The sequence below is a fragment of the Jaculus jaculus genome, chromosome 2, assembly GCF_020740685.1.
Source record: "Jaculus jaculus isolate mJacJac1 chromosome 2, mJacJac1.mat.Y.cur, whole genome shotgun sequence".
Lineage (NCBI taxonomy): Eukaryota > Metazoa > Chordata > Mammalia > Rodentia > Dipodidae > Jaculus > Jaculus jaculus.
In genome coordinates, this window is record NC_059103.1 from 69,204,146 (window position 1) to 69,229,861 (window position 25,716).

The 25,716-nt window shown below is 43.1% G+C and overlaps 1 protein-coding gene across 1 annotated transcript in view; it reads right to left on the reverse strand.

Annotated features, from left to right (window-relative positions):
• Positions 1-25,716, reverse strand: part of Iqck (IQ motif containing K) — a 233,228-nt gene that overhangs the window by 196,329 nt on the left and 11,183 nt on the right. Inside the window, exons 2-4 of the mRNA XM_045143039.1 lie at positions 22,666-22,730; positions 17,141-17,270; positions 13,114-13,211 (exon numbers count right to left, since the gene is read on the reverse strand). Of these exons, the coding sequence (XP_044998974.1) occupies positions 13,114-13,211; positions 17,141-17,270; positions 22,666-22,730 (293 nt within the window). The remainder of the gene's footprint in view (positions 1-13,113; positions 13,212-17,140; positions 17,271-22,665; positions 22,731-25,716) is intronic.

The window sequence follows — 25,716 nt, forward strand, 5'->3', positions numbered from 1 at the left end:
AGCAAGGTAAGAAGCAAGAGTAAGGTGACTCAGGGAGGTAATCCACCCTGCCTGGGAAATGACTGATGGTAAATGCTAAGGTAATATTTACTGAAACCCTTTCACACTGAGCCTGCACTGAAAACTCTGAATGGCTTCTATGCTCCATAGCATAAAAGTCCTATGATAGGCATGTGGTGGTTTGATTAGTGTACCATCATAAATTTATGTATTCTGAGGGCTGGGTACCCAGCTGGTGGCAATTTGGGAATTAATGCCTCCTGGAGGCAGTGTATTGTTGGGGATGGGCTTATGAGTGTTATAGCCAGCTTCCTCTTGCCAGTGTTTGGCACACTCTCCTGCTGCAGTTGTCCATCTGATGTTGGCCAGGAGGTGAGGTCTACCTTCTGTTCATGCCATCGTTTCCCCTGCCATCATGGAGCTTCCTCTCTAGTCTGTAAGGCAAAATAAACCCTCTCCTTCCACAAGCTGGTCTTGGCTAGTGTTTTTTGACAGCAACGCGAACCTAACTGCAACAAGGTGCATTGATAATCCTTAATTTACATGGAAGTGATGGTGGCTCAGAAAGATGAAATAACTTGTCCATTGTCCTAGACTGTGCCAGCTGGGGTTGAGGACAACTTCAAGGTTTATGAGGCAGCTCAGTACCAAGTAGTATCAATGTCCTCATTGATAACTCCTTTTCCTGAGTATGTGTGGAGCTGGAATTTGAACCCAGGATGTTGTGTGTACTATACAAGAACTCTACTACTGATCTACATCTCAGGGCCTATTTAATTTTTGAAATAAGGGTTCCTTAAATTGTCAAGGCTGGCTTTGGATTTGTAATGTAGGCATCAGCCTCTTATGAAGCTAGGGCCACACCAAGCAGTGGCAAACTTCAAAATTCGGTAACTGACTTCACAGTCTTACTATTAACCACACTATAAATCATAAATCTGGCATACTTTGATAATGATTACATAAGTAATGTAAGGAGATCAGGCTGAGCTATTTGGTATCCACTGTACTTCCTCCTCCAGCTGACTAAACTCATGAACTCCATGGATAACTTCTTTCCTCCCCTCTCAGGGTAAGTCTAATGAAATGACCTTCCAGAGAGAAGAAAGTCCACACGTGTGTTCTCTGATGTCCAACCATGCCCTCATTCACTTAGTACTTACTGAGGATGTTCACCATGTGGTAGCAGCTGGGGAAAGTATAGTATGCATTGAGAAGTACAAAAATAAGACAGAATCTATCCCCATAGCACTTAAGAGTGGGGGAGACAGACATGTATAAAATTAAATATACGTGGGTTAAGAATGTCTTAATTAAGGCTGTCTTAATTTACCATAGAAAATGAGGAACAGATGAAATCTGAGAGCCAGCATCAATTACTTCTCACTTGGACTTACCAGTGAGCTAGAAGCCTGAGAGAGGTGTCACAGAGCTGAACACGGAAAAGCAAGTAGAACTTAAGCATGCAGAGGAAAGGAGCTCCAGGACTGCTTTCCAAAAAAAGGAAAACATATGTGCAGGCCCTTCAAGTGAGGGCGGGTACAAGAACTCGAAGTGGTCCTTTTTGGCTTGAGGATACTTCCTGGAAAGGAAGACCAGAGATGAAGGGAGGGAGGAAAAGGAGGGAACACTGGAGAGGACCTTGAAAGTCAGGAGAAGGGCTCCTGGCTTCAGTGTGTGACTCCATCATTGCCAAGTACTGTGCTTGGTACCATGGGGCACCAGGGATGTACTCCATGCTTCCTGCATAGATATGTCTATAGTCAGGATGTTGACTGTCCCCCAGGGTGGCGCTGTTGGGAGGTGGTGGAATCTTTGGGAAGGGAGGCCTAGTGGAAAGTGCTTGGTCAAAGTGTCCCCTTCCTCTCTCTGCTCCCTGGCTTGCGATATGAGTGTCACGTATTCCCACCATCGTGCACTGCATCGTCATAGCCCCAAAACAACAGGGCCAACTGATCTGGATTGAAGCCTCCAACACTGTATGAGTTTCATCAGTTGATTATCTCTAGTGGTTCATTATATTCATGGAAAGCAGACTAGCACAGTGTGCTGACCAATGTCTCATAATTGTCTTTTTTTCATTTATTTATTTACTTGAGGGAGATAGAATGGGCATGCCAGAGCCTCCAGCTGCTGCAAACAAACTCCAGATGCACGTGCCACCTTGTGCATTTGGCTTACGTGAGTACTGGGGAATCAAACCTGGGTCCTTAGGCTTGGCAGGCAAGTGCCTTAACTGCTAAGTCATCTCCTCCAGTCCTTTTTTTTTTTTTTTTTTTTTTTGAGGTAGGGTCACACTCTAGCCCAGGCTGACCTAGAATTCATTAATTATGTAGTCTCAGGGTAGCCATGAACTCACAGCAGTCCTACTTCATAATCTACTTCTACCTCAAGAACAATCCAACTGTTGGGACTGGGGAAATGGCTCAATGCAAAAAGTGCTTTTCATGCAAGTGTAAGGACAGGAGTTTGGATTCCCAGAAGCCACATAGAGTCCCAGCACTCAGGAGGGGGAGATGGACCAAATCAGCTAGTTCTGGGTTCACAGGAGAGACCTGCCTAAGTAAAATAAAGTGGAGAGTGATCCAGGAATGCAACAGCAACTTCTGCCTTTCATATGCAGGAATGCACACATACACCCACACCCATATACTCACACATATGTGAACACATACATGCCTTCACCCTACTCCACACACATGCCAAAAAAAAAAAAAAAAAAATGCAGGCCTAGAGAGATGGCTTAGTGGTTAAGGAGCTTGCCAATAAAACCTAATGACCTGAGTTCAATTCCCCAGTATCCATGTAAAAACCAGATGCACAAAGTGGCACATGTATCTGGAGTTTATTTGTAGTGGCTGCACACCTTGATGTGCCCATTTTCTCCCTCGCCCTCCCATCTCTCTCTCTCTCCTAGACATGGAAGTGCATGCCTTTAATCCCAGCATTTGAGAGGCAGAGGTAGGAGGATCACTGTGATTTCTAGGCCACCCTGAGACTAAATAGTGAATTCCAGGTCAGCCTGAGCTAGAGTGAGACCCTACCTCGGAAAAACCAACAAAAAAAAAAAAAAATGAGGGACTGGAGAGATTGCTCAGTGGTTAAGGCACTTAACTGCAAACCCTAACAACCAGGGTTCAATTCCCCAGGACCCAAATAAAGACATATGCACAAAGTGGCACATGCATCTGGAGTTTGTTTACAGCAGCTAGAGGCCTTGGCATGCCTATTCTCTCTGTCTCTCTCTGCTTGCAAATAAATAATTTTTAAAAATTTATTTATTAATTTATTTGACAGAGAAAGAGGGAGAAGGAAAGAGAGAGAATACTCCAGATGACTGCGCCCCCTTGTGAATTTAACATGGGTCCTGGGGAATCAAACCTGGTTCCTTTGGCTTTCTCTCCAGCCCATAAGTAACTTTTTAAAAAATCGAAGTCTCTGCTCATACATGTTAAAACTGTCTCCGTTGCCGGGTATGGTGACGCACATCTTTAACCCCAGCATTTGGAAGGCAGAGGTAGGAGGATCACTGTGATTTCTAGGCCAACCTGAGGCTACATAGTGAATTCCAGGTCAGCCTGGGCTAGATTAAGACCCTACCTCAAAAAAGGCAGGATGGGGGGCTGGTAGAATGGCTTAGTAGTTAAGACATTTGCCTGTAAAGCCAAAGGACCCAGGTTCAATTCCCCAGGACCCACGCTAGCCAGATGCACAAGGGGCATACACATCTGAAGTTCATTTGCAGTGTGGCTGGAGGCCCTGGAGTGCCCATTCTCTCTCTCTCTCTCCCGGCCCTTCCTCCCCTCTCTCTCTTCCTCTATCAAATAAATAAATAAATAAATTTTTTAAAAAGGGACTTCCCATCAAGATGGTTTCTTCCTAACCACGCCACACCTCTTCAGGAAGGAAAGGCAAGACATTAAGTGTTCATTGGGTCTTCTAGAGGGGAGCAGTCTCTAATAGACCTCCAGTGGAAGGATACGGAGGGGCAAAAAAGGGAATTGGCTGATTCTCATGCTCTTGGGTAGCCCACCAGCCCCCTCAATCCCCTCAAGCAGCCATACTAGCCATAGTCCCAGCCGCAGATTCCTCCTGCAAAAACTGCAGGCAAGGGGGCACAGGCCAGAGTAGCTCCACCTGCCTGCAGCTGCCCCACTCACCAGCGCCCCACAAAAGCCACACTGCTCCTCCCCACCCCACTCACCTCACCCCTAGTGACCTCAGTCCTGCTCGCCCTGACACTGCAACCTCAGTTCCCCATGACCTCAGTCCTGCCCTCCCTGCCCCTACACTATGATGGGCAGGCCACAGTGCAAAAGAAATAACATGAAAAATCAAATGCAAATAAATCCAATAAGATTGCCCACTCCTACAATGGATGTTTCTAATCAAAACATCAAAGAGACATTAGGATCAGAACCCCAAAATGAAGTTATAAGCTATACAACCCTGACCAAACAAATAGCAGAACATGCAGAAAAGCAACAAAGGGCCGATAATCATAGGAATGCTTTCCATGCTAGACTAGAGTTAATAGATAAAAAAAATGGAAGGGGTCCAAAGACAGTGAAGGAGAGTGAAAAAAACAAAGAGGACTTCAAAAACCAGCTGGCTAAGCTTAATGGAGACATAGAAATGCAAGGATATATTCCAAAAAGCACCAAGAAAATCAGAAAATGATGTGAAAAGGGAACTTGACAGAGGGATGAAAACTATACATAGAAAAGTAGTAGAAAATGCAAACCTAATTGAACAAGTCCAAAACTCTCTATAAGCTATCAAGAATGCAGTCAGCCATGTGGGGGATAGAAACTCCAATCTGGAAGACAAAATAGAAGAAACAGTTCAAGAGGCCAAAAGTTTCAATAAGTTCAAAAATTTCTTGGGGGGGAGAAAGGGTATTATCATGGGATATTTTTGTTTGTTTGTAATATTTTTTATTTACTGATTTATTTATTTATTTTTATTTTTTAATTTTTTAATTTTTATTAACATTTTCCAAGATTATAAAAAAATATCTCATGGTAATTCCCTCCCTCCCCCCACCGACACTTTCTCCTTTGAAATTCCATTCTCTTTCATATTACCTCCCTATCTCAATCGTTGTATTTACATATATACAATATCAACCTATTAAGTACCCTCCTCCCTTCCTTTCTCTTCCCTTTATATCTCCTTTTTAAATTACTGGCCTCTGCTACTAAGTATTTTTCTTCTCACACAGAAGCCCAATCATCTGTAGCTAGGATTCACAATGAGAGAGAACATGTGGCGCTTGGCTTTCTGGGCCTGGGTTACCTCACTTAGTATAATCCTTTCCAGGTCCATCCATTTTTCTGCAAATTTCAAAACTTCATTTTTCTTTACCGCTGAGTAGAACTCCATTGTATAAATGTGCCACATCTTCATTATCCATTCATCAGTTGAGGGACATATAGGCTGGTTCCATTTCCCAGCTATTATGAATTGAGCAGCAATAAACATGGTTGAGCATGTACTTCTAAGAAAATGAGATGAGTCCTTTGGATATATGCCTAGGAGTGCTATAGCTGGGTCATATGGTAGATTAATCTTTAGCTGTTTTAGGAACTTCCACACTGATTTCCACAATGGCTGGACCAGATTGCATTCCCACCAGCAGTGTAGGAAGGTTCCTCTTTTTCCACATCCCGCCAACATTTATGATTATTTGTTTTCATGATTGTGGCCAATCTGACAGGGATGCGATGGAATCTCAATGTGGTTTTAATCTGCATTTCCCTGATGACTAGTGACGTAGAACATTTTTTTAGATGCTTATATGCCATTCATATTTCTTTCTTTGAGAATGCTCTATTTAGCCCCATAGCCCATTTTTTGATTGGCTTGTTTGATTCCTTATTATTTAACTTTTTGAGTTCTTTGTATATCCTAGATATTAATCCTCTATCAGATATATAGCTGGCAAAGATTTTTTCCCATTCTGTAGGTTTCCTCTTTGCTTTTTTCACTGTGTTCTTTGCAGTGCAAAATCTTTGTAATTTCATGAGGTCCCAATGATTAATCTGTGGTTTTATTGCCTGAGCAATTGGGGTTGTATTCAGAAAGTCTTTGCCAAGACCAATATGTTGAAGAGTTTCCCCTACTTTTTTCTTTAGCAGTTTCATAGTTTCAGGTCGGATGTTAAGGTCTTTAATCCATTTAGATTTAATTCTTGTGCATGGAGAGATAAAAGGATATATTTTCTTCCTTCTACAGATATATATCCAGTTTTCCCAACACCATTTGCTGAAGAGGTTGTCTTTCCTCCAATGAGTATTTTTGGCATTTTTATTGAATATCAGGTGGCTATAGCTACCTGGACTTACATCTGGGTCCTCTATTCTGTTCCATTGATCTACATGTCTGTTTTTGTGCCAGTATCACACTGCTTTTGTTACTATGGCTCTGTAGTATAGGTTAAAATCAGGTATGGTGATACCACCAGCCTTATTTTTGTTGCTCAGTATTATTTTAGATATTCAAGGTTTTTTGTGATTCCAAATGAATTTTTAGATTGTTTTTTCTATTTCTATGAAGAATGCCTTTGGAATTTTGATAGGGATTGCATTAAGTGTGTAGATTACTTTAGGTAAAATTACCATTTTCACAATATTGATTCTTCCAATCCAGGAACAAGGGATATTTCTCCACTTTCTAGTGCCTTCCGCAATTTCTCGCTTGAGTGTTTTAAAGTTCTCATTGTAGAGATTCTTTACTTCCTTGGTTAGGTTTATTCCAAGGTACTTTATTTATTTTTTTTTTTTTTGATGCAATTGTGAATTGGAGTGATTCTCTGATTTCATCCTCTGTGTGTTTGTTGTTAGCATATATGAAGGCTACTGATTTCTGTGTATTTATTTTGTATCCTGCTACATGGCTGTAGGTTTTTATCAGCTCTAACAGTTTGCTGGTAGAGTCTTTAGGGTCCTTTATGTATAGAATCATGTCATCTGCAAATAATGATAACTTGATCTCTTCCTTTCCAATTTGTATCCCTTTTATATGTGTCTCTTGTCTTATTGCTATGGCTAAGACTTCCAAAACTATATTGAATAAAAGTGGGGAAAGTGGACACCCTTGTCTTGTTCCTGATTTTAGTGGAAAAGCTTCCGGTTTTTCCCCATTTAGAAATATGTTGGCTGTAGGCTTGTCATAAATAGCTTTTATTATATTGAGATATGTTCTTTCTATTCCCAGTCTCTGTAGGACTTTTATCATGAAGGGATGTTGGGTTTTGTCAAATGCTTTCTCTGCGTCTAATGAGATGATCATGTGATTTTTGTCCTTCAACCCGTTTATATAATGTATTACATTTATAGATTTACGTATGTTGAACCATCCCTGCATCTCTGGGATAAAGCCTACTTGGTCAGGATGAATGATCTTTTTTTATTTCTGATATACTCTTGTATTCCGTTTGCCAATATTTTGTTGAAAATTTTTGCATCTATGTTCATGAGGGAGATTGGTCTGTAATTTTCTTTTTTTGTTCTATCTTGCCTGGTTTTGGTATCAGGGGGATGCTGGCCTCATAGAAGGAGTTTGGTAGAATTCCTTCTTTTTCTATTTCCAGGAAAAGCTTAAGAAGCAATGGTGTTAGCTCTTCCTTAAAGGTCTGGTAAAATTCAGCAGTGAATCCATCTGGGCCTGGGCTTTTTTTAGTTGGGAGATTATTGATAACTGTTCGGATCTCCATGTTTGTTATAGGTCTATTTAAGTGATTAATCTCATTTTGATTTAATTTAGGTAGTCATATAAATCAAGAAAATCATCCATTTCTTTCAGATTTTCATACTTTGTGGAGTATGCTGTTTTAGTATGTCCCTATGATTTTTTGAATTTCTCTAGTATCTGTTGTGATGTTGCCTTTTTCATCTCTAAGTTTATTAATTTGTGTCTATTCTTTCTTTCTTTTGGTCAGATTTTCTAAGGGTTTATCAATCTCGTTTATCCTTTCAAAGAACCAACTCTTTGTTTCATTAATTCTTTGGATTTTTTTGTTTGTTTGTTTCTATTTCATTAATGTCTGCCCTAATCTTTATTATTTCTTCCCATCTACTGATTTTTGGTTTGCCTTGTTCTTTTTCCAAGGCTTTAAGGTGAAGCATTAGGTCGCTTACTTGTGACCTTTTTTTTTTTTTAATTTATTTATTTATTTATTTGAGAGCGACAGACACAGAGGGAAAGACAGATAGAGGGAGAGAGAGAGAATGGGCACGCCAGGGCTTCCAGCCTCTGCAAACAAACTCCAGACATGTGCGCCCCCTTGTGCATCTGGCTAACGTGGGACCTGGGGAACTGAGCCTCGAACCGGGGTCCTTAGGCTTCACAGGCAAGCGCTTAACTGCTAAGCCATCTCTCCAGCCCTACTTGCGACCTTTTAATACAGGCACTTAAGGCTATAAATTTACCTCTTAGAACTGCCTTCATTTTGTCCCAGAGATTTTGATAATTTGTGTTCTCGTTATCGTTTGATTCTATTAATTTTTTTGATTTCCTTCTTGATTTCTTCATTGACCCATCCATCATTTAGTATTGTATTGTTCAGTTTCCATGATTTTGTGTATGCTCTATAGCTTTTCTTGCTACTGAGTTGTAGTTTAATTCCATTGTGGTCAGATAGAATGCAAGGAATTATTTCAATTTTCCTGAATTTGTTAAGATTTGCTTTGTGTCCTAATATATGGTCTATTTTAGAGAATGTTCCATGTGTTGCTGAAAAGAAATGTATATTCTGCAGCCTTTGGATGAAATGTCCTGTATATATCTGTTAGGTCCATTCCTTCTATGACCTCATTTAGTCCAGATGCCTCTCTGTTTATTCTTTCCCGGGATGACCTGTCAATTGATGAGAGTGGGGTGTAAAAGTCACCACCACCACTGTGTTTGGTGTTATCTGTGACCTTAGTTCTAATGGTCTTTGTTTGATGAATTTGGGAGCCCCCATGTTAGGTGCATATATGTTAGGATTGTAATGTCCTCCTGTTGGAGTGTGCCCTTAATCAGTATAAAGTAATCTTCCTTATGTTTCTTGATTAACATTGGACTGAAGTCTACCTTATCAGATATTAGGATAGCAACCCCTGCTTGTTTTCTAGGCCCATTTGCTTGAAACACCGTCTTCCAACCTTTCACCCTAAGATAATGTCTATCCTTTGTAGAAAGGTGAGTTTCTTGGAACAAATTGTAGGATCCTGCTTTTTAACCCAGTCTGCAAACCTATGTCTTTTCGTTGGGGCATTGAGGCCATTGATATTAAGAGATATTATTGAAAGGTGTGTATTTATGTTTGCCTTTTTTTTTTTTTTTTGTGGTTTCGGTTCTACCTGTGCTCTCTTGTGTTAACTAGTATTTGAGTATTGCTTGTTTTTTCTAGGTTCCTTATATGTGTGCTTTTCCTTTTCTTCAGCATGGAGGATTCTATCAAGGATTTTCTGTAGAGCTGGTTTTGTCTTCAAATACTCCTTTAACCTGCTTTTGTCATTGAATGTCCTTATTTCTCTGTCTATCTGAATGGATAGCTTCTCAGGATAAAGTAGCCTTGGTTGACAGTTGTTATCTTTCAGAACTTGAAATATATCACTCCAGTCCCTTCTGGCTTTTAAATGTTGTGTTGAATAATCTGCTGTAATCCTGATGGGCTTGCCTTTGTAGGTAACTTGATTTTTCTCTCTAACTGCTTTCAATATTTTTTCTTTGGTGTGTGTGTTTAGAAGTTTGATTATAATGTGGTGAGGAGAGGTTCTTTCCAGGTTTTATCTGGCTGGTGTTCTAAAGGCTTCCTGTATCTGCATTGGCACCTCTTTCCCAATTTGGGGGAAATTTTCTTCTACGATTTTGTTGTAGATGCCTACTATTCCTTTGGAGTGGAATTCTTCTCCTTCTACTATGCCCTGAATTCTTATATTTGATCTTTTCATAGTGTCCTGAATATCTTGAAATTCCCACGCATACTTTTCTGTAAGTTTGTCTTTCTCTTTGTTGGACTGTATTAGATCTGCCTCCCTCCCTCCCTCCCTCCCTCCCTCCCCCCTCCCTCTCTCTCTCCCTCTCCCTCTCCCTCTCCCTCTCCCTTCTCCCATCTAAAGGGCAATGGTGACTGACAGCCAAACCCATCAGATTAGACAGACATCCAGAGGCCACAGAGAGCTCAACCTTAAATCAGACTGCCATCAGGCCTGCCGTGGCTCAGGGAACATTGAGGAGAAATTTATTAATTTATTTATGAGAAAGAGAGGCAGATAGGCAGAATGGGTGCACCAGGGCCTCTAGCCACTGCAAATGAACCCCAGTCACACGTGCCACCTGTGCATATGGCTTATGTGTGTGAGTACTGGGGAATCAAACCTGGGTCCTTAGGCTTTGCAGGCAAGTGCCTTAACTGCTAAGCCAGCTCTCCAGCCCTTTCTTTTCTTTTCCTTTCTTTTCTTTTCTTTTTTCTCATTATGGCTCAGACTGACCTGGAATTCATTATGTGGTCTCAGGGTGGCCTTGAACACTCAGTGATCCTCCTACCTTTGCCTCCTGAATGCTGGGATTAAAGGTGTACGCCACCACACCTGGCATTTTCTTTTCTTTTTTGAGACAGGGTTTCAAGATGCAGTCCAGGCTCATATGGAACTCATGATCTTCCACGACCTTCTGAGTGCTGGGATTCCAGGTATATACTCCCATATCTAGCCTTTTACAATTTTTTTGAGGGAGGGTCTTACTCTAGCCCAGAGTGACTGAGAACTATGTAGCTCCGGGCTATCCTTGAACTCACAGAGATCCTTTTACCTCAGCCTCCTGAGTGCTGGGACGAAAGTTGTGAACCACCACACCCTGTTCTAATATTTTTTTTTTTTTGTTAAGTAAAAACTTTGTATGGACACATTATGTGTTAACACCATCAGTTCCCTCCTCCCTGCCCCCATGCCACTGAGGGCCCTCCTCACTGGGATTGCTGGCATTCCCTCTGGGGTTGTGAGTTATGAAATGTGAGAGCAGCAGTAGGTACTGGTGGTGTGTGTGTGGGGGGGAAACCTCAGGACATTCTTTTCCACTCTGTGGCTCTGACAATCTTTCTACCCCTCTTCTGCAAAATTCCCTGAGCTGTAGTGGGCGTATTTTCATTAATTTTATTTTATTATTTTATTTTATTTCGTTTTTTTCAAGGTAGGGTCTCACTCTAGCCCAGGCTGACCTGGAATTCACTATGTGGTCTCAGGGTAGCCTCGAACTCACAGAGACCCTCTTAACCCTACCTCCCAGATGCTGGGATTAAAGGCATGCACTGCCATGCCCAGCTGGTGGGTGTGTTTTAAGTCTACGTTAGTTTTGTGCTCACATCAGCTTCTGGGTTTTTGCTCTGTTATGCTTTGAGTATCCCCAGTGTCTGTCTCCATGACCCTGGCGCTGGGTGACAGGCTTGCCTTTGAAGTAGCACTCTTGCTCATCTTCTTGATTCCTCGGTGGTTTCGCCTGGGCCTTGGCTGATGTGTGAGGGGTGGTTCATCTCCTAGGTTCTTGCTGCTGTCACTGAAGGAGAACCAGGAGCAGGGAGACCAGGCCCACTCCTGCAGCAGGCAGGTTCAAGCAGCCCCACACCAGCAGCAGGGCACTGGAAGCCAGGGAACTGGGTACAGTTATTTTTTAATCTGAGTTTCTCTCCTACCTCTTTTTTTTTTTTTTTTCTTTTTTGAGGTAGGGTCTCACTCTAGCCTAGGCTGACCTGGAATTCACTCTGAATTCTTAGGGTGGCCTCTAACTCAAGGTGATTCTCTTACCTCTGCCTCCCAAATGCTGGGATTAAAGGCATGTGCCACTTCCTGCCTGACTTCTTTAATCAACAGACTTTGAGATAAAATAATTAAGAGGTAGAAGAGAGGTCAGGCTTGGTGGTGCACACCTTTAATCCCAGCACTCTGGAGGCAGAGGTAGGAGGATCATTGTGAGTTCAAGGCCACCCTGAGACTTCATAGTAAATTCCAGGTCAGCCTAGACTAGAGTGAAACTTTACCTCAAAAAAACAAAAAACCAAAGAAGTCAGGCAATTTAACTATATGATTTTGTTTGACCTAGAGTTTCCCATATTCTGGATTTTGCTCAATATGTTCCCATGGTATAGTTTATTCATCCTCTATGTTTCCTATAAACTAATGGTTGCATCTAGAAAATTTACTGCCAACTTTGAAAGTGTCATTTTGAATCATTTAATCTGGATTCAAGTCCTAGCTCTGCATTTGCTCTTGATCATGCTTTGAACACCTGTGTCCTGTTTCCTGTCTGCAGAACTTATACAATAATAACAGAAGGAACCTCATGGCTGCTGGGTCAAGAAGGAAATAATGGCTCTTAGCAGAGCAAGTGTTGTTATTTATGCACTCTTTTTGTGTGGGACATCAAAGTCTGAAATTCAAAGTTGTGCAGACACACACACACCCAGCGTATCCTGTCAACTGCAAAAGATGAGTCCCTGAGGATATCCATGTGGGGCTGGAGTGCCAGAGCAGACCATGCACATACATGGCTAATGATCTACATCTACAGAGCCCTGGTGTATGGCATCATTTCCCAAAGAAAGCTCCATATACATATACATAGTTGGCACAGGAGCCAGACATGGTAGTGCACACCTGAAATCCCAGCACCAATGAGTTCAAGGCTAGTCTTGGCTACATAAGGAGTTAGGTAGAGGCTATCTGGCAAACTTAAGGCTCTGTCTCATGTAAGTAAGTTAAGTAAGTAAATAAATAAGCACATAAACAAATAGTTGGCATAAAATGAAGAAAGGACAGGCTGGAGGAGGGAGTTCATCCAGAGACAAACGAGGTGAGTAGAGCATTAGTAAGCACTTGCAATGAACGGGAAGACTTGAGAAACCTGCTCAAAGCCCACTGCCCAAAAGGGTCAGAAGGAAGGCCAGGCAGGTGGCAGTGCATGTGTATATGTGTACAAATGATGTCATGACTGGGCTTGGATAAGGGACTCTAAACCTAGGCTTCCCTCATATTGAGAACAGCAACAGGATAGTACTGACAGTGGGCTGCCACCTGACTTAAACAGGTCATTGAGAATTTTAAAACACAGAGACCCCACCAAACAACTGACCTCGAAGCATTTTTCTTTCTTTGCTTGGTGAAGCAGGTTGGCCATTCCAGGAAGCAGAATTGGAAAGATGATCTCTTCCAAATATTCTCTGGGGGAACCTAAAACAGAAAATCCCTACTGCAGATCCCAGCTGATACAAATACTTCTGAGGGAGACATTCATTGCTAAACCAAAAAGAGGTGCCATCTATTCTGTGGATGTATTTCAGCTGACAAAGTGTTCGCCTACATGCATGAAGCCCTGGGTTCAACCCCCAGTACTGCATGCACGGTATGGTGGCACACACTTGCAATCACAGCCCTTGGAGACAGACACAGGAGAGTTCAGGACGACCAGGATTACACGAATTATCTCACAAAAATGTCATCTATGGAGCTGGGCATGGTGGCACACACCTTTAATCCCAGCATTTGGGAGGCAGAGGTAAGAGGATAGCCATGAGTTCAAGGCCACGCTGAGACTACATAGTGAATTCCAGGTCAGCCTTGACTACAGCAAGACCCTACCTTGAAAAAAAAAACTCATCTATTAAATAATGTTACATGTACATTCCACTCCAGATAACTGAGGCTTATTACTGAAGAGATTTACTGTTTCTCTTTCGGCCCCTGCAGCGTGGGAAGGATGTAGGCTGGATCCTATATGGGCCAAATTCCCCATCTTGTTACAGCCGTGAGGCAGCAACAGCCAGTGTATCAGGAGGGGCAGGAGAGGATGTGAGCAAGGGAGTAGGGTGAGAACAGAGGGGCTGAGAGTGGGAGTATACTAGATAGGGAGTATACTAGATAGATAGCCCTTATGGTGACAGTGTTTGGCCAAAGATAAATGCAAAAAGCATAGAACAAATAAGGGAAGAGGGTGTGGCTCCATGGAGGTCTGAGGAACTGAGCTCAGGGAGAAAGATCTGTGGCCTGGACCTCAAAGTCTGGCAAAAGGGCATTTTCTTCCACTCTTTGCATTTGTTTGCCCTTATTTCTCTTCCTTAGTATGTAATACAGAATCAGAGTACAATTATATTATTATTATCTCTACTGAATTTTTTTTTCTACTGAATTTTTAAAAAACATTTTATTTATTTATTTGACAGAGATAGAGAAGGACAGAGAGGGAGAATGGGCACAGCAGAGCTTTCTGCCTCTGCAAACAAATTCCAGATCCATGTGCCACTTTGTGCATCTGCCTTTATGTGGGTACTAGCGTATCAAACCCAGGCCTACAGGCTTTGCACACAAATGCTTTTAACCATGGAGCCATCCTCCAGCCCCCCTTTTTGTTTTGAGACAGGTTTTAAGTAGCCCAGGTTGGCTTCACTGTGTAGCTGAGGATGCCCTTGAACATCTAACTCCCCTGCCTCTACCTCCTGAATGCTGGGATTATGGGCAAGAGTTTTATGTGGTGCTGGGGATTAAATCCAGAGCAACATGCATGCTAGGCAGGCACTTACAAATAAATTACATCCCTAGCCCCAAATTATTATCTCTAGTATACTTTAACCTTGCCAATATATCAGTGGAATAGATAACACTTCTCTTAAAAATAATGGCCAGGGATTGGAGAGATGGATTAGTAGTTAAAGGGCTTGCCTGCAAAGTCAAAGGACCCAGGTTCCATTCTCTAGGACCCACATAAACCAGATCCATTAGGTGGTGCAAGGGTTCATTTCCAGTGGCTAGAGGCCCTGGTACAACCATTCTCTCCACCTACCTCCTCCCCCTCCCTTCTTCCCTCCCTCCCTCCCTCCCTCCCTCCCTCCCTCCCTCCCTCCCTCCCTTCCTTTCTCTCTCTCTCTCTCGCTCTCATAAATGAATTGATTAAATATTAAAAAAAAATAATGGCCAGGTATTGTGGCTCATTCCTGTCTATAATCTCAGCATTTGGGAGGCTGATTTAGGAAGATCATTGTGAATTAAAGGCCATCCTGGCCTACTGAGTGAGTTCCAGGTCAGCCTAGACTATAGTGAGAACCTGCCTTGGGAAAAAAAAAAAAAAGATTTGTGGGATTGGGGTGATGGCTCAGTGCATAAGACCTTGCTGCACAAATGTAAAGATTAGAATTCAGACCCCCCCCAACACCCGTGTAAATGCCTAGTGGGTGTGGCAGCCTACCTATACTTTCAGCATTTATTAGGAGGCAGAAACAAGGGATCTTTGGGGCAAGCTGGCTACTAGAGTAACTGAATCAGCCAGTTCTGGCTTCAAGTGAGGTCTGCCTCAATAAGTAAGGTGGAGAGCAAGGAAAGATGATTCTGGATGTTAATAACTGGCCTCCATTTGCACATACACATGCACCTATACACATGCACACAAAAAAGAATTATGTTTATTAGGCAGAGGCAGAAGGAAGACTACAAGTTCAAGGTCAGTGAGACCCTGTCTCAAAACAAAACAAACAAATATAAGAACAGAGTCTATTTCTGTGGTCTCCCTGTGGTGCATGTGATCTTCTCCCCCACAGTTGGTTTCTGTGGTCTCCCTGACATGGATCTGACCCCCACCCCCATGGTTTCTGTGGTCTTCCTGAGGTGTATATGACCCCTTCCCCCGTGGTTTCTGTGGTCTCCCTGACAGGTACCTGACCTCTCCCCCTGTGATTTCTGTGGTCTCCCCAAGGTGTATCTGCCCCCCACGTCATTTCTGTGGTCTCCCTTAGATGTATCTGACCACCTCCCCCCCCCATGGTTTCTGTGGTATCCCTGAGGTGTATATGACCACCTCCCCCTGTGATTTGTGTGGTCCTCCTGAGGTGTATCTGACCTCCTCCCCTGTGATTTCTGTGGTCTTCCTGAAGGGTATCTGACTCCCTCCCCCTGTGATTTGTGTGGTCTTTCTGAGGGGCATCTGACACCCCCATGGTTTGTGGTCTCGCTGAGGTGTATCTGATCCCCTCCCCCATGGTTTCTGTGGTCTTCCTGAGTTGTAGCTTACTCCCTCCCCCCACCCTCTGTGGTCTTCCCTAGATGTATCTGGCCCCTCCCCCTGTGATTTCTGTTGTTTCCCTGAGTTGTGTCTGACCCTGCTGCTCACTTTCCTTCCCCCCATTTCTGAGGTCTTCCTGAGGGCAACTCCTCCCCCTGTGATTACTGTTGTCTCCCTGAGGTTTGTCTGACCCCTCCCCCCTTGATTTCTGTGGTCTTGTTGAGGGTATCTGACTCCTTCCCCTGCAATTTCTGTGGTCTTCCTGAGGTGTGTCTGACCCCTCCCCCATGATTTATGCAGTCTTCCTGAGGTGTATCTTACTCACCCCCATCTGGGCCTGGGCTTTTTTTAGTTGGGAGATTATTGATAACTGTTCAGATCTCCCTAAGGTGCATCAGACCCCCTTCACATGTGATTTCTGTTGTCTCCCTGAGGTGTATCTGACCCCCCCCATTTCTGTGGTCTCCCTGAGGCATACCAATCCCCCCCCCCCAGTTTCTGTGGTCTACCTAAGGTATACTGACCCCTTTCCGCATGGTTTCTGTGGTCTCCCTTAGGTGTATCTGACCCTCCCCCCATGATTTCTGTGGTATCCCTGAGGTGTATCTGACAACCCCCCCCCCCATGGTTTCTGCGGTCTCCTGAGTTGTATCTAACAACCCTCCTGTGATTTTTGAGATCTTCCTGAGGTGTATCTGACCCTGTGGTTTTTGTGGTCGCCATTCTGTGTTCTCCTTGAGGTGTGATACCCCCATGGATTGTGATCTCCCTGAGGTGTATCTACCTCCCCCCCCCCTCGTATTTTCTGTGGTCTCCCTGAGGTGTATCAGACCCCCTTTACATGTGATTTCTGTTGCCTCCCTGAGATGTATCCGGCCCCCTCCCCCTGTGGTTTCTGTGGTCTTCCTGAGGTGTATCTGACCTCCTCCCCTCCCCCCATTTCTGTGGTCTTTCTGAGGTGTATCTGACCCCTCCCCCATGATTTCTGTAGTCTTCCTGAGGTGTATGTGACCCCCTCCCCCTGTGTTTTCTGTGGTGTCCTTGAGGTATTGATCCCTTCTAACACTTGTGATTATGCAGTGTTAAAGCCCAGACTTGGAACCTTACTTACAAGTTTTCGGCTCAATAGTTTTTGATTTCTTCTGAGGACAGGATACAGGTGATTCTTTGAGGAAATTGGACACTTGAAGGTATTTCTGTGTGTTGAAGCTTTGGGAAGTCATTTCCTCCAAAGGTGAGACCTGGTGGGGAAGGGACATCAAAGCCTATGAAGAACTTAATTCTTAAGTTTTCTCTGGTAATCTTAGAAAGGAATAAAATTTTACGTTAGATAAGACATAGATTCAAGGGACACAGATCTTTGATTTCCTGACCCCCACCTATAAATGGCAGTCAAGGAAGAAACTCTTAGAAAAAGAGAGAGGATGTCCATCTTCCACTGAGAGATTGGACAAATACAGAGAGAAATGAGGATGAAGCCAGCTGGGATTAGTGAGAGGAAGTGGTAGCCACTGGAGGAAATTTTCCCAGAGAACACAAGTTCCTCAGCCAGCAGAACACTACGAAGAGTTGCCTGGCACCACAGAGGTGGAAATAAATGACACATAGTGGTTAAGTGAAATCTGGTAGCTACCCACATTTCCCATCTCTGGCTCCAAATCTAAGAAATTTTGTTAATTGCTCTCTCTAGTGGCTCTTCTGTAAACAAATTCGAATGCCTAGTACCCAACAAAATCAAAATTGCCAAAACTGACTTCTGATTTGGAGGTCTACTGCTCAACTGTAAACTAATGACCCTTTGCCTGCTCATGCTGAAGAGATGTCTCCCAGAGGATAATGGGTGCCGAGTGCCTGTCAGTGTTTTTTTTTTGTTGTTCTTGGTTTTTTTGTTTGTTTGTTTTTGGTGAGGTAGGGTTTCACTGTAGCCCAGGCTGACCTGGAATTCACTAATATAGTCTGTAGTCTCAGGGTGGCCTTGAACTCACAGTGATCCTCCTACCTCTGCCTCCTGAGTGCTGGGATTAAAGGTGTACACCCTCACATCACATCCACCAATTGTCAGTGTTTTTTTAATTCATAGAAGAGATTCATCCAGGGCTGGAGAGATGGCTTAGCAGTTAAGCGCTTGCCTGTGAAGCCTAAGGATCCTGGTTTGAGGCTCGGTTCCCCAGGTCCCACGTTAGCCAGATGCACAAGGGGGCACACGTGTCTGGAGTTCGTTTGCAGAGGCTGGAAGCCCTGGCGCTCCCATTCTCTCTCTTCCTCTATCTGTCTTTCTCTCTGTGTCTGTCACTCTCAAATAAATAAATTAATTAATTAAAAAAAAAAAGAAGACATTCATCCAGAAAACAAACCCACATGTAGCGGTAGAAGGTGACCACAGCAGCTGTGATGGTTTGTTTTAGATGTCAATTTGAATGGACTAAGGCATACCAAGATAGCTGGACGAAGTTTTTGAGTATGTCTGTGAGGGTGTTTCTGGAGATTAGAGAGGGGACTGGTGAATGAGTTGGAGAAAATCCAACCAAGTATGGTCAGGCACACTCCAACAGACTTGGGGCCTGAGTGAAACAAAGGAGGAAGAGGAGGAGGAGGAAGGAAGGAACATTCTGTCTTGAGCCAGCATGTCCTTCTGCCAGTCTTGGCTTAGGTATGGGGAATCTAGGACCTACACTAGTAGACCCTAGTTCTCAGGCCTTTGCACTTGGACTGAGAGTTTACCATCAGCTTCCTCATTTCTGAAACATTCAGTCTTGTAGCAAGTAACTCTCCAAGAACTTTCTGGTTCTCCAGCTTACAGGTGGCTGATCATGGGGCTTTTCAACTTCTATAACTGTGTGAGAGCCAATGTCCCAAATAAGCTCCTATATCTATCTATCTATCTATCCATCTATCTATCTACCTACCTACCTACCTACCTACCTACCTACCTCTATCTATCTTATCTATCATCTATCTATCTATCTATCTATCTATCTATCTATCTATCTATCTATCTATCTATCTATCTTATATAGCATCTCACCCCCCAGCTCTGATTCTGTGGAAAGCTATAAGATACTATGTACAAAATTCTCTCATACTCCCATTTTAAAATTTAAATAAATAATTGAAGCTCTCTACACAGGTAAAGACAGTCAACATATAAAGCCCAAACACAAGAACTATAAACACAGCCACATTTGGTATTGCAAATTTGTAATCCCAGGACTTGGAAAGCATAGGCAGATCATCACAAATTCAAGGCCACATTTGTCTACATAGGAAGTACAGGCCACCCTGAACTATAGAATGAGACCCTGTCTCAACAACAACAACAAAATAGATAAGTATATAAATAAATAAATAAATCCAAGCATGGTGGCATACACCAATAATCCAATAACAATTAAAGGCACAAAAACCATACACTGTTACAAGAAAATTTCAGTGCTATGGATAGGCTACTTTCTAGCAAGATTTTGGTCAAGGAAGCCTCTGATGCCCCAAAATATTACAAGCAATTACCAAGGCTATTTGTTGCCCACCAGAACTAAGGCTAAGACCCTACTGCTAAAGACTCCACATACTTGGACTGCAGGTCACTAATAAATCAAGCTGAAGCTGGAGCTGGAAGCCTCCTCCTGCAGACTAGCTGTCAGGATGCTATAAAGAGCTATGCAGGATATTGGAGGTAAAAAAGGCATCAACAGTCTTTTTTTGTTTTTGTTTTTTGAGGTAGTGTCTCACTGTATACCTGGAACTCACTTTGTAGTCCTAGGCTGGCTTCAAACTCACAACAATCCCAATGCCTCCCAAGTGTGGGGATTAAAGGTGTGTACCACCATGGCCAACTTCAATACTCTTAACCAGCTATGGACCCTGCAAGTTTTAATAGCTGGTCAGCCAGGCCAAATGTGAAAATTGGTGCAATGGTGGCCTGTTTGTTATGGAGAAACCAACTGCTTTCTGATTAAATTTGTGTCCTACTCTACGGGAGCAAATTCATGGCCAGTAGTGCATACCTAATCAAGTCTATGGCTAGGGAGATCATAAGCCCTAGGGGGGAAATTACTACTGTTGTCTGGCTACATGGGTATATTTTTGTGGGTGTGGTGGTTTGATTCAGGTGTCCCCCGTAAACTTAGGTGTTCTGAATGCCAGGTTCCCAGCTGATGGAGATTTGGGCATTAATGCTTCCTGGAGGCAGTATATTGTCCGAGGTGGGCTTATGGTGTTATAGCCAGTTTCCCCATGCCAGTGTTTGACACACTCTCCTGTTGCTATTGCTCACCTTATGTGGGCCAGGGGTGATGTCCACCCTCTGCTCATGTCATCATTTTCCCCTGCCATCATGGACCTTCCTCTCGAGCCTGTAAGCCAAAATAAACCTCTTTTTCCCACAAGCTGCTGTTGGTTGGGTGATTTCCACCAGCAATGTGAACCGGATTGCAACAGTGGGTATATTATATCCACCAAACTGTCCTCTAAGTACTTGTGTTTATGCCCATATAATGCTATTCTCACTTTTGGTTAGCGAAGTTTCAATTTTCAGATGGCCGTGACTACTGGGGAGACTCAATACTCATCAAAGTGCTGAGAAATGACAGTTAAGCGTTCAGCACTAAGTGAGACATCTATATCACACCCTCCAAAACTCAGGGAGTATTACAGAAGAGGTGTTAGAAAGAAAGTAGGAGTCATACCAGGTATGGTGGCATATGCATTTAATCCCAGGAGGAACAGATGGGATGACTGCTGTGAGTTTGAGGCCAGTCTGGGACTACAGAGTGAGTTCTAGGTCAGCGGGGGCTAGAGTAAGACCTTACCTTGAAAAAGAAAAGAAGAATGTAGGAGCCAAAGGAAGGAAAGGAATTCTTTGCAATACTGTCTTCCAGACAAAGTGTCCATGGCACTCATGACCACATAGTGGCTAATGCTACCTACACAAGACCGGCATAATAATAATAAAAATGATGGGTTGTTATTACCAGCACTCAGGAGGCTGAGGTAGGAGGTTTGCCGTGAGTTCAAGGCCAGCCTGAGACTACATAGTGAATTCCAGGTCAGCCTGGGCTAGAGTAAGACCCTACCTTGAAAAAAAAAAAAAAAGGATGGGCAAGAGACATTGCTTAGTGGTTAAGGGTTCTTGTTTGCAAAGCCTGATAGCCTGAGTTTGATTTCTTATGTAAAGCCAGATGCACAAAGTAGCACATGCATCTGTAATTCATCTGCAGTAGCAAGAGGCCCCAGTATGTTCATTCATATTCTCTCTTTCTGCTTCTACCTCAAAAAAAGAAAACAAAAAGAGGAAGCCAGGTGTGAGTTCACTGTGAGTTTGAGGCCACCCTGAAACCACATAGTGAATTCCAGGTCAGCCTGAGCTAGAGTGAGACCCTACATCAGAGAACAATAAATAAATAAGGACATCAAAATAGAAGAGAGACTAGTTGGAAAGAAGAAATTCAGAGGAGGGTTATTTGGGAGGAGGAAGAGTGAGGGTGATGGGAGAAGATTATAATCATAATATATTGTCTACATTTACAGAGATTGTCTATAAAACATTTATAAAAAAAAGAGTTTAAGGTCAGCTTGGGCTACCCATGGAATTCCAGGCCAGTCTTATCTACATAGCAGAACCATCTTAAAACTAAAACAAAAATAAAAGTATAAATTAGGTGTGCCCACAGATAACATGCATCCCAGGATAGCTATGAATGTGCCCTAACATGTCTGGAGATGACAGTGTATCACAATGGCAAAAGGTTGGACACACCTGCTATAAATTGAACAACTGACTCTAGAATGACAAATAATTGAGGCAAAAAGAACTATAATTAGTATCCTCAGAGAAAATTGTTTAAGAATTACATCCAATAGGACACTAAGAAAAGAATATTCACAACAAGAGTTTTAGCTACAAGAATTCTGTGAGAGGCAACTGTGGCAATAACTTACTGAATGTCTAGATGCTTGGGTTTTGGTTGTTCCCTGTGACCCTGCTCAAGTCCCTTCATCTCTGATCCTTACTTAAAATGTTTTTTAAACCATATTAAGGGATGGAGAGATGGCTTATGGTTAAAGGGCTTGCCTGCAAAGCCAAAGGACACAGGTTTGATTGCCCAGGACACACATAAGCCAGATGTACAAGGTGGCACATGTGTCTGGAGTTTGTTTTCAGTGGCTGGAGGCTCCAGCATGCCTATTCTCTCTCTTTCTCTCTCTCTCTCTCTGCCTCTTTCTCTCTCTCAAATAAATAAAAATAAAAAATGATAAACTACGTTAAGTGTGTTTGACTTAAAGATACATTTCCAAGGGGCCTTCCTTTCCAACTGCCCTGCTCTATCTGTAACTGTCTCCAACACAGAAATGCTATTAGACCCAGTAAAGATCTTTCTCATACAGAATCGCATTTGAGCCTCACAGAGACTCTGTAAACTAGTCGAACAGCATCTACCCCACTTAAGAGATGCAATGACTAAGCTCAAAGTGGTTACATGGTCTCTTTAGATCAGACCACTGGTAGTAGAGCAAGGGCTTCAAGTCCTAGCTCCAGTGCCTTCCCAGTCTCACCTCCCTAATTCAGGACACTGACCTTCAAGGTGGTCAGTGCCTCTGTCATGTGAGAGCATAGGCTGAGGCAGGGGCAATACTCACATTAGCTTTAGCTTCTTGTTTCACTTTATATCCTTCTGGAAAGGGAGGCTGCTTAGCTTCGTACTCTAAAGAAGGGGAGAAAATTTCCTCAATTCCACACTCCACTGTAGTTTATGATGTAATTTTTCTACTATGAGTAAAACTTCTGCAATATTGCTTCAGTTGGTAATTTGCAGATATACAACACAACTTGTCATTGCAGGTTATTTATGCTCATTAATTTTTTTTTGCTTAGTACTGAGGATGGAAACCGGGGATCTGCCAGGCATATGCTCTACCACTGAGCAACATACCCAACCCCCTGCAGGTTGTTGACAAGCTACCTTATTCAAAATAGGTCAAATGGTTGGCCTCTTACTTGAATATGAAAGCTCTTATGTTAGCTGAGAATATTCCCCAAAATGTACAACTTCAGATTTTGCCCAGACATTATGACAACTATAAAGCCTAAGAGAAGACAGAGAATGAGGCAGGCAGTGGTGGAACAGGCCGACACTCATGGAGCAGAGACCATTTCGGAGTTCATTCCATTCACCCGAGGGCTGGCTGCATGGTAGGGTGAACAATTGCTGAAGGAACAGAGATGCTCCCGGATTATGGCAGTTACATTCCTAAAGGAAAGACTGATAACAAAAGTACTGTGGAGGGCTGGGCAGATGGCTTAGAGGTTAAGCGCTTGCCTGTGAAGCCTAAGGATCCCAGTTCAAGGCTCGATTCCCCAGGTCCCATGTTAGCCAGATGCACAATGGGGCATACACATCTGGAGTTCGTTTGCAGTGGCTGGAGGCCGTGGCGTGCCCATTCTCTCTCTGTCTCTGCTTTTCTCTCTGTGTCTGTCTCTCTCAAATAGATAAATACAAAAAATGAACAACAACAACAACAAAAAGTACTGTGGAAAGACCAGTGTTACCAAGGCAATGTCATGTTCACTTTGCAGTGATAAGGAAAACTTGTTCTGGGCTGGAGAGATGGCTTAGCGGTTAAGCGCTTGCCTGTGAAGCCTAAGGACCCCGGTTCGAGGCTCGGTTCCCCAGGTCCCATGTTAGCCAGATGCACAAGGGGGCACACGCATCTGGAGTTCCTTTGCAGAGGCTGGAAGCCCTGGCACGCCCATTCTCTCTCTCTCCCTCTATCTGTCTTTCTCTCTGTGTCGCTCTCGATAAATAAAAAAAATAAATAAAAATCTGAAACTAAAAAAATAGAAGAAAACTTGTTCTGGTCACTGTGTACTGTGGAACATGACTGTACTGGACCATTTTATTTCCTTACCCAGCTAATTTGCTTACCAGGTAGTAGAGGATTTCTTGACTCTGTGTGTGTACATGTGTGCATTCACATGTTTAAGTATAGGTTTATGCATGCCCTGTGTATGTGTGGAGCTCAGAGGACAATTTCAGGTGTTGGTCTTCATTTTCTACCTTGTTTTGGGTAGTTTTCTCATATGCCAGAATATCTGGCTCATGAGCTTGAGGTGATTCTCTGTCTGTGCTTCCCTGCTTGCCTCAGACACACTGGCACCATGTGACCAGCTTTATGTGGAATCTGAACTCATGTACTCACACTTGAATGGGAAGGACTTTATCCATTAAGCCTTCTCCCCAGCCCTCCTCAATTTTTAAAACTCTTAGGTATCTGGTTGGGGATAATTACTGACTACAGATCATAAGAAATTTTGATTCCCAATACAGCTATTGTTATGCAAGACTGGAATGTCCCCAAAGGTTGTGTATAAGACTTTGTCTTCAAGTTGGCACTACTAGGAGGTGATGGAGTCTTTAATATGTGGGGCTTCTTAAAGAGTGATTGGTAATGGGGCTGGGAAGATGGCTCAGTTGGTAAAGTGCTTCCCTTGCAAGCATGAGGACCTGGGTTCACTTTCCGGAATCCATGTAAAAGTAGCACACATGGTGGCATGTATCTGTAATTCCAGTGCTGAGGAGGCCAATCCATGGGACTCACCAGCCAGTCAGTCTAGCTTAATTGGTGAGTTTCAGACCAATGAGAGGCCCTGCTTCAAAAAAGGTTAATGGCATTCCTAAAGAATGGCACATCTGAAGTTGTCTTCTGGCATCCACTCTACTCACACATGTGTAGCCACACATATGAACACAAACATTAAAAAAAAAATAGTAGGGGAATCTGTGTGTGGTGGTACATGACTTTAATCTCAGCACTTGGGAAGCAGAGATAGGAGGATCACTGTGAGTTCAAGGCCAGCCTGGGACTACATAGTGAATTCCAGGTCAGCCTGGGCTACAGTGAGATCCTACCTCAAAACAACAACAACAAAAAAAGTGGGAGCTTGCACAGTGGTTAAAGGCTAAGCCTTATGGCCTGGGTTCAATTCCCCAGTATGCATGTAAAGCCAGATGCACAAAGTTGCACATGCATCTGGAATTAGTTTGCAGTGGCATGAGGCTCTGGTGTACCCATATTCTCTGTATCTTTCTCTCTCTCTCTCTCTCTCTCTCTCAAATCAATCAATCAATCAATCAATCAATCAATCAATCAAATATAAAAAAGAGTCATGGGAGGGGGAAGCTGGGAGATGGCTCAGCGGTTAAAGGCACTTGGTTGCAAAGCCTATGGGTCTGGGTTCACTTTCCCAGTATCCAGGAAATCCAGATGCCCAAAGTGATACATGTATTTGTAATTCATTTACAACAGCACTAGATGCTGGTACGCCCATTCTCATCCATTTTCTCTCTCTTCTTGCAAATAAATAAACCTTTAGATAAAAAATGGGAAGTTTTCAGGTCACCTCCTCACAAATGGTAGACAAGCACTTTACCAGTGAGCAATCCCTAGCTTACTTTCTATTTCCTTCTTGCTGTGAGGACAGTAGTTTGGCTCTGTACTATGCACCCACATGAAATGGGCCTAAAAGTAAAGGCCAATCCATCATGGATTGAAAGCTCTACAACAGCCCAAATAAATCCTTTCTATGTGCAAGGTGTTTACCACAAGTTATTTATTAGAGGAACAGAAAGCTCACTAATTATAGGCTCTGAGATGTTCCTCAGATGCCCAAATCACAAACAGGACCTAACA